The sequence below is a fragment of the Nicotiana tabacum genome, chromosome 19, assembly GCF_000715075.1.
Source record: "Nicotiana tabacum cultivar K326 chromosome 19, ASM71507v2, whole genome shotgun sequence".
In the NCBI taxonomy this organism is placed as follows: Eukaryota; Viridiplantae; Streptophyta; class Magnoliopsida; order Solanales; family Solanaceae; genus Nicotiana; species Nicotiana tabacum.
The window spans coordinates 11869027-11878852 of NC_134098.1; the positions used below are offsets into that span (position 1 = coordinate 11869027).

The 9826-nt window shown below is 36.1% G+C and overlaps 1 protein-coding gene across 1 annotated transcript; it reads right to left on the reverse strand.

The window, feature by feature from the left end:
- Positions 1-621: 621 nt before the first annotated feature.
- On the reverse strand, positions 622-4948 carry LOC107801656 (AP2-like ethylene-responsive transcription factor PLT2). The gene is made up of 10 exons (XM_016625019.2): positions 4648-4948; positions 4356-4552; positions 3840-4239; positions 3368-3450; positions 3182-3190; positions 2998-3086; positions 2726-2799; positions 2518-2568; positions 2328-2404; positions 622-1440 (listed from the first exon to the last, which is right to left on the reverse strand). Exons 2-10 carry the CDS (start codon positions 4474-4476, stop codon positions 743-745), a joined length of 1602 nt encoding a protein of 533 aa, XP_016480505.1. The 5' UTR covers positions 4477-4552; positions 4648-4948; the 3' UTR covers positions 622-742.
- Between the last annotated feature and the right edge of the window lie 4878 nt (positions 4949-9826).

A 9826-nucleotide genomic window follows, 5' to 3' on the forward strand; every position in this document is an offset into this window, starting at 1 on the left:
TCAATCACTTCTGAGAGTAACATTTATTTATCCTTTCATCAACTCCCTAGGGGAGCCAAAGGTCCGTTCATTATGGACAAATTTCAAGTACCTAATATTAAGACAAAGTATGGCAAGGCGAATTTCTTTGTAAGTTGAACTTGTTTTGTATAGTTCACACAGTGGTGAAGCTGTAGGTTTCGCATCTGTGGTTATTGGAAAGATACTAGTATCCTTGTGTTGTAATCTTTGGAGGTAAGGCCACTCCCTACTTTTTTTAAAGATAAATACAACACACCTAGTATACAACTAGGAAATTATATTTAAAAAAAAAAAAAAGGAAACGGGGTCAAATTTGTTTCTGTATTATCCGACATTGAGAAATTTTATTATTTATTAACTTTTGATTTAATACTGTTCCCCTTTAGGAAAAGCTATCATTTTTGCACTTGACTCTAACAAAGCGCCAACTTGAAGGTTTGTAAACCATAGTAAAAAGTTGCGAACTAAATTTGGACCTTTTTAAAAAAAGAAAAATTGGATATGTGGAGTCAACCAGTTAACGATGGAGCTCGGCTCATAGAATGTACAAATACAAGACGATTAATTACTAACGGCAAAGATTTGAATGGACCAAAAGGGTAACGGAAGAAAAAATTAAATAATTTCAAATAATACAAGGACAAATTTGAACATTTGTTGAATTCGAATAATACAGGTACAAATTTGAACATTTTCCCTATAGATCAATATCTTCAATTTCTCAATCATTCCACATATTAAAACCTCCAGGATTTGATTCTTGAACTGATGACTCTCCTGACCAACCAGTGTAAGGCATATCATAATCAACTTTAACCATTGCAATCTCCTCATGAGCAGAGCCTCCACCTGAAGGGGAATTTGAAGTCATCCCAATTCCAGCAGTATTATCAAGATATCCACCAGTACTATAACTCCCACTTGAACTTCCTCCATTGTTATCTATCACAGATGATGAAGATCCCATATTGTTCATCAACCCATGCAAGAAAACTGGATTATTACTCTGAAGATAATCGTTATACATTTGGTGAGATTGTTGGTGGTGGAGTTGCAACTGTGTTTGAATATAACCTTGGTGAAACTGTGAACTAAAATCTTGATTTTGGAGAGTAATCAATAAGGGTTGCTGCATTAAAGGGTAAGTTTGAAAAGCAACTCCAGAATTATTTGAGCTTTCATATTGATGAAAAGTAGTACTTGAGTTTAAGGATATCGTTTCTTGATCACGTTTTCTAGAGGATTCAAAGGCTTGTGCTTCTTTAAGCCTTTTAGCAGCTCCACCACCAACAGGGAGTGTGTTGCTTTCAAGAATGGCTTTCACATCATAACGATTCATCTCGAAATTTGTGACTGCACATAAGCCTCTGAACTTTATTGCAGCTACGTCATATGCTTCTGCAGCTTCCTCCTCAGTACCTGCATGCATAGGCGGATGCAGCTTTAGGTTAACGGGTAACATTGAATTTAGTACTTTCTAAGTGAAGTATAAATTTAATTATGTGTAGTAATTCTACTTCGACCAAGAGTTTGCGAGTTAAAGTCAGCCAAGAACAAGGTGGAGAGTTCTTGGAGGAAGGAAGCCGAGGGTCTATCGGAAACAGCCTCTATCCCAGGTAGGGGTAATGTCTGCGTACACACTACCCTGCCCAGACTCCACTAGTAAAATTATACTGGATTTTTGTTGGTGCTGTTGTTGTAACAGTAATTCACTAAAATATATTCTCAAATGATCTTTCTTATCCTTAAAAGTAATACTCATTCGTTCCACTATTATATGACGTTATATAAAATCGAAGAATTATTTTTAAGAAATTAACATGTTCTGTTTGATTTGAAACTGAAAATTAGAAGATCTGACCCTAAATCTCTTCATACGTTTTGAAATAGATGGGTTATAGTTTCTTCTTCTAATGAAAGAATATACTACCTTTGGTGCTTTTTATGTATCATTGTATCCTTTTTAGTTCGATCGAAAAAGATTATATTTTTTATATATATTTAAAAGCTCTTTAATCTTACATCCACTTTTACTTTTTTATGACCTTTTCTAATAGGAGTGAGAGCATATTTAAGATCACAATATTATATATTTAACATAGGTGATAAAAGTTTCTCGTTTTTCTTAGACTCAATGTTCAATCAAATATCGTCATACAAAATGTAACAAGTCACTATATATTTTGCTGTAGTATATTAAGTTTTTTCCTTTTTTTTTTATTTTGTTATTTCTTTTGTTTATCCTAATACTATGATACTTCTTTTTATGTGCGCAAGGTTCATGCAAGAGGTTAAAAAATATTTACCGAAAGTTCCCAAGTAGAGATCTTTGTTACCAGCAACTCTGCCTATCCTTGCTTGCCATCTTCCATGCTGATGATGCCTGATCCCACATATATGTATATATCATGAGAAGAAGAATTAGAAAGAAGAACAATATTTATTGAATTTAATTACTTTTCAGTGGGAGAGAAAGGTAAGGGTTTATGTTTATACCTAGTTACACCACGATACATGGATGCACCCCTGGAGAACCCAGTACTCTTCCTGAAATTTAAATTAAGCAAATAAATGTTTAAGTAACTGATTTAGAATAATCAGTACAAGTAATAGCCCATTTACAACATTAGTTCGAAAAAAAATAATAATAAACATATTCGTAGGCTAAGAATGAGTTAATTAAACATTTCAATAAAGCTCTTACCTTCTTATAGAAGCAATAGATTCTTGCCTTGTCATATGCTTCATCTCTTCCACTTCTTTCTCATAGTTGTTAATCTGCACTCATTGACCAAAATATAGAAGACTATTTTATTAAATAACCATCAATTGATCAGGGGTTCAATTGAAACCAGTATTTTTAAAACTAATTTCAAATGTGTAATTGGTTCAATATAAGTTACCCAACAAATTTAAATGTTCGATCCGCCCCAGTAACTAATTACATTTTTAAAAATGTTCTAAGTAAAGACCTACTGGAAAATTAGTAGTGGTAGATGTTCCCCAATATTTCAATGCAGCAAGATCATAGGACCTTGCTGCTTTCTCCTCCTTATCGTACCCTCCTGGTCAAGAAAAAAAAAGAAAAAACTGTATTAAATAAATGTTCTTCTCAATAATAAAATGATAGTTTAATCTTGAAATATCACAAACTACTTACCCAAATACACTGCAAGTGAAAACAAATTTTTTGGTAGCCACCCCAAAATAACACAAAGAAATGAAAAACAAGAAGTCAGCAAAAGTTAAAGAAAACAAAAGTTAAGCTAAATAATAAGTCTTAGAATATGTAGGTACCCATCAAAAAAAAAAATATAAGTCTTAGAATATAGGTATAGCATTTTACCTTGACGACCCTTCCTTGACTGTCCTTCCCTTCTACAGCTATTATCCCATAAATGTGCTTCATATCTTCCTGTCCATCTATGCCTACATTTCCCAAACAAGCAAATTCAAAGGGTTTTCTACATAAATAGTTGGAAAAAATATTAACTTATATATACTGACTGATACTGTGTAAAGATTGTTTGATATTATCATTGTCGTTTTATCTGTGATAGTAGGTTAGTTAATATTTTTTTTAAATTATCTTAGGGCGAGGCAAAATACGCAAGCACGAGCAGTATGACATATTATTTTAGTATCAACCGCCCATCCCAGAATAGAATAGGATGGAAGAAAGAATGCAATCAACGACCTCATTGTGTAAAGATCTTTTACAAAGTCAATACATAAAACTTGAATTCTTAAAAAAAGATAGGAAGAGATTGAAAGAGAGAAGAACGAAACAAACCCTAAAAATGAATAACTAGTTTTACCTGGTTACACCTCTATAAATTGAAGTTCTTTGTCCAAAAGTATCTGAAGTCCTTCTAGGTGCAGCTTCCACAATACTAGTATTACTATTTTCACCACTAGTACTACTAGCTCCTGCAGTGGCATTGGCACTTGGGCTAGCACAAGTTTCACTTGTTGAGCTCTTACCACTTCCCATTGACAATGTCAAAGATTGCATATTACAAGCATTTTCCTGAAGGTCATAAGTGACATTTTGCATTGGCATTAGGTTTGTGTTAGGGAAGAGATAATCCGAATTATCATTGGCTTGGATTTCGTTGTAAGAAACTAATTCAGATTCGTGTCCCGATTTGCTGACTCCAAGAAAGTCAGCAACCTTTGGTACTTCATTGCCTCCTTGAGTTTCACCAAAATTCCACTCTGCAGAAGAACGTGTTGAAGCTGTTAGAGAGAACACGCTTTTAGTTAGGTAAATTTTGTGCTGAACAAGAGGGACACGTACGCGACAAGGGAACTTATTGTAGATGTTACTATACCTTGGTTTTGGAAAGGGTTGTCAATGGTTTCAGTTACTAACCCTAAAGAACGAGACTCAGTTGTTTGTAGATGTGGAGAAAGATGGAAAGATAGCCAGTTGTTTGAATTCATGGAGCCCATGATATTCTTGCAAATTTCTTTAACTATATGTTGAGCTTTAAATTTTTGTGCTAAATGGATCAATTCTCGCACATGCCTGGAAAGAACAAGAAAAGAATTAGTGAGCAGATTAAATGATGAATACATTATTATCAGCAGATATAAATTAAAATAGAAGAAAATGAAACTGACAAAGGATCTATTGAACTCCCTATTCTTTCTCACTTTCTCCCCTCTGTTTGACTGTCTCTTAACTTATCCCATTCTTTCATCCAAACACAAAACTGTACTAGTAGAGACAGTGGGGTGGAAAGGAAAGAAAAATAAATACTGAGAGAGTGAGGTATTTAAATCTCTTTTCTCCTTCTAAACTCCTTTTGGAATATTAATATTGGAAATGAAGAATATGAATCTAATCAACAATTTCCAACACTTCATTACTAGGACTCATAGATAAGGATGGGACTGATGGAGGATCTAGCTAGGTGCAGGGGGTTGGCATAAATGTAAGGAGTTTAAGTTCATACACAGTGTATATTAGCAACTAGATCAATTATAAAATAACATATAAATTTATATGCTAAATATTACTCCATCCGTCTCAATTTATAAGGGTACTTTTTGTTCATCGATAATCAATTTGATTAGTCTTTGAAGCTAAATTAAATTAGATAAACTTAATATTCTAATATTAAAATTTAGATATTGAAAAACTATGTGAAAAGTATTATATGTTGCATTTTTAATACATTTTAAAATGATGGTCAAAGTTCACATAATTTGAATTTCGGGAAGCGAAAAGTGCCGCATAAATTGAAACAGAGGGAGTACTATAATTGCATGGTTAACCTAGTAAAATTTGTAACTAACATTATTAACTTAATATAAGATATTAAATTATATTGATATAATAAAAATTACACCATCAATATAAATATCTTTAATTTTAATAAAATATAATAACAACAAAGGGCACGAGTGTCTCCTTATACTAAAAGGTGATGGCCTTTTAGTCTTTATAGTAAGACAAACTTACATTCTTAACTGGAAAGGAGTCCATTTTTTTATCCACCCCCTAAACCCCCAAACCCCCAAAAAAAATCACCCTACGGGTTAACCAATATTCAAACCATTTTCAACTTGGTTTATTGGGACTCTCTTAAACTCCTCGTTATGTGTAATTAATGACACCCCAAAGCCCAGCATTCCCACACTAGGCAAATTATCTATCTTAAACTAAATTTTGACAGTCTACGTAAAGTTACCGACCTCTCCTTCTTCACTCGTGCAACCGGTTGAAAATTGACCGAGCCAGTCAATTTATTCTTTTGTCTAAAAGTAAGGTAAAACCATTTTGTGATACTCCTTGGTAATCTGGGATTTTGATTACTTATTAGCGCCTTTTAACTTTTGTTTTAGTCCAAAAGCATTTAATTGTGTTTCCAAAAACTAATGAAATGTGCTTAATTGCAGGAATATTGGAAGATGAGCTCCCAAGATGAAATTCAACTCAAGAAGGAGTAATCTGAACTCAAGGACAAAAACAGGCACAAAAGCTCAGAAGTGCGGACCGCAGAATATCATTTGCGGCCGCAGGTTGTGAAGAAATCCCCACAAGAGAAATGTGCAAAGTGCGGTCCGCACATAAATTGTGCGGCCGCAGAAGTTGGGTTAGAGAAAAAGTTCAGAGAACCTGCATCTCAGAGTGCGGACCGAACAATTATTGTGCGCCCGCAGAAAAAGAGCCACGCGGCCGCACTCACATTTGTGCGGACAGCAGAAGAGCAAGGTGCGACCGTACTCAGAATTGTGCGGACCGCAGAAAGAAAGCAGTGCGGCCGCAGATCAGAATTATGCGACTGCATATTTTCACTATTATCAAGCTAAAGAAAAGTGCGGATTGCACATGGAATTGTGCGGCCGCAGAACCTCTGAAAGGGCATTTTTGTCCGAAAATTCTAGCTTTATATAAATAGAAGAGTTTTACTTTTTTAGGTCAACGTTTGACATCATCTGCTACAGTAGACAGTTTCTTTTACTCATTTTAGTAGTTTTTTCTATTTTGAGCTTTTCGAATATTGATTTCATCATTTTAATTATCAATATGGGTTTAATTATCATTTCTTTTCCTATTTCTTCTAGTTTAAGCATGAGTAACTAAATTTTCACTAGGGTTGTGACTCAACCCTAGTGTGTAAACTTAATGGGTATTTGATTTATTGCTTATTTATGGTTAGGTATTTATTATCTAGTCTTGTTCTTGTTTTTATTTAAAGAATTAATAGTTGCAAACACTAATTCATGCTTATTTGACTTGGTTTCTACTTGAGAAAGATAGACGCAGTCTAGAAAAACTTGGTTAGTAAGAAATTGGGTCAATTGAGAGCTTGATAAGCCCAATTAAAGGGTTAAACCTAGAGATAGTAAAACCTGACTTGAGCTTCTTATCAACTATTTTGTTCAATACCCATTTGGACTTGAGAAAGCCAAATTGGGCAAAATCACTTTGTGACCGAGAGGTATTGAGGGGGTACTTGAGTATTGATAGCTATAATATACCCCGACCAATAAAACAAGCTTTAAAGTTTGCAACCCATTAGGCAAACACCTAAGTGAAGGTCATAGACATAGGTCTTTTATATCATTTGAAAAACAACAAAAATAATTTCCTAGTTTCATTTTTTGAATCCCAATCATAGTTTAATTTAGATTTTCAAACAAAATAAAATATTGCGGAAGTGCAAATTTAGATATACAAACTCACGCGCTAAGATATATACTACTAATACCCATTCATATAGCTCCCTGTGAAATTCGACCCCGACTCTTATTGGGTATTACTATTGCGTCGACCGTTTTCATAACCTCAAAGAGAGGAGTGAAATTGAACGAGATTAATTTTTTGGCATCGTTCCAGGGGAGCTAAAAACGGTGTTAGCTACATAGTTAGGTATGTTTTTGGGATATCTTCTTTTCCTTTATTGTTACTGACGTGTGAGTATTATAGGTGCAATCATGGCAAACAACGATCTCCGAAACATAGCCATGGGGGATGTGGATATTGAGGATGATCAAATGGATGAGGTCCCTCTTAAACCTCAGGCCAATAGACGAGGCCAGCCAACTCAAGAAAATGTACCCGCTCCACCCCCACCTCCACCACGAGCGGCTCCACACCGGGTGTTGCCGAATGAAGGGTATGCAAGTGCTATAGTTCTTCCCCGTATTAGGGCGGGCAACATCCAATTAACCAACGTGATGCTCACTTTGCTCGAGCAACGAGGGTTCTTCACCGGTGCACCGAGTCAAAATGCATACAAACACTTGAAGGGGTTCATAGATACGTGTTGGAGGAGAAAACAAACAAATGTCTCTGAGGATGCTTTGAGGCTAAGGCTTTTTCCCTTCCCTCTACGGGGGAAAACTTTAGATTGGTTGAAACGTTTGCCAAATTATTCCATTCATACTTGGGATAAACTAGCGGAGACATTTATTTCAAAGTACTTCTCTCCCGGGCATATGGCTATTCTTCGGAATGAAATTCTGGCATTCAAGCAAGAGCCCAATGAACCACTACACGAGATATGAGAAATGTATAGAACAATGGTGAAAGAGTGCCCCAACAATGATATGACGGAGAACATGATTCAACAAACTTTCTATCAGGGGATCAATACCACCAACCAATGTGTAGTGAACCAACTTGCCGGTGAAAACTTCACTACTACGTCCTATACGGAGGCGTGTGATATTTTAGATGAGATAGCGGATACTTCATCGGCGTGGCAATCTAGAGCCAATGTTCTACAAGGTGATCCAAAAGTGATTCTTCTTCATAAAGAGTTACATGACCATAGGCAAGCCATAGCCAAGTTGACAACCACTATGAACCAATTGGAAAAGGCTCAACTTCAACAAGTGCAAAAACTGAGGCAAGTTAATGCTATGGAGGGAGTCAATATGATGGTAACAAGAGAAGAATAAGAAGTCCACAAGTGCAACAAAGAGTGGACAATTTTGTGCAAGACAATAGTGGATTTGATCAAGGTGATTCTTATAATGATCAAGAAGAAGAGGTCCAATATATGAATAACTTTCAAGGGTAAAGAAACAACTTCCAAGGCCCTAGTCAACAACAATGGAGACCTTCAAATAATCAAGGCAATTAGAATTCTAACAACCAAGGTACTTGGAATAGTGGAAACAATCAAGGAAATTGGAATAACAACATTCAAGGCAATTGCAGTGGAAGCAATAACCAAGGGAATTGGCAAAACAATAATAACCAAGGCAATTTGGGAGGCAAAAACCAAGGCGGGTGGAACAACAACCAAGGAAATCGGGGGTCAGGTTTTCAAAGGCCCCCGATGAATAAACAATCGAGCAACCCACCTCCTTATCCTTATTATAGTCCTAGTTCCTCCAACAATAAAATGGGACATATTGAGAACATATTCAAGAAAATGATGGAGTAGAATGCTGATTCTGATGCCAAACTTGCTTCACACAACACATCAATCCGAAACTTAGAAGTGCAAATGGGTCAAATCTCTCTAGCCTTAAATTCTCGTCCTAAGGGGGCACTACCAAGTGATACGGTGGTGAATCCGAAGGGTGGGAACAATACGGGGCATGCAATGGCCGTTACTACAAGAAGTGGAAGAGGTGGGAATACACCTACCTCAAATCAAAGGCAAATTGTGGATGATGAGCAACTGGTAGAGGAAGAGGAGATCCCAAACAATGTTGTGCACGCAAATGATGAAGTGCGGATTGATATTGATGACACGGTGGAAGAGACTCAAGAGGATGTGAACCCTTCTAGGGATCATGTGATTGACATACCGGAACTAGTAGTGCGAAAAGCTAAGGCACCATTGCCTAAGCCACCTCCTCCCTATCCTCAAAGGCTTGCCAAGAAAAATGGCGAGAATCAATTCAAAAAGTTCATTGATATGATGAAGATTCTCTCGATAAATATGCCATTAGTTGAAGCCTTGGAGCAAATGCCCGGATATGCAAAGTTTATGAAGGACTTGGTGACAAAGAAGCAATCGATGAATTTTGAAACTATCAAAGTCACTCACCAAATGAGTGCAATTGTGCATTCGATGGCTCCTAAGTTGGAATATCCCAGTACTTTCACAATCCCTTGTATCATTGGAAGTGCCGAGTTTGCAAAAGCTCTTTGTGATCTTGGGGAAAGTATCAATTTAATGCCCTATTCAGTTTTCAAGACATTGGGAATTAGGCAACCAAGACCCACATCTATGAGATTACAAATGGTTGATCGTACAATGAAGAGACCGTTAGGGGTGATTGAGGATGTATTGGTTAGAGTTGACAAGTTCACTCTCTCGGTGGATTTTGT

Bases quoted from the DNA above. Each gene is read 5' to 3' on its own strand.
- LOC107801656 (XM_016625019.2), bottom strand. From the start codon at position 4,476: ATGGGCTCCATGAATTCAAACAACTGGCTATCTTTCCATCTTTCTCCA. The intron at 4,240-4,355 runs GTATAGTAACAT...GTTCTTCTGCAG, and splicing joins CAACCCTTTCCAAAACCAAG to AGTGGAATTTTGGTGAAACT. The intron at 1,441-2,327 runs GTAAATATTTTT...CTATGCATGCAG, and splicing joins TCTCTACTTGGGAACTTTCG to GTACTGAGGAGGAAGCTGCA.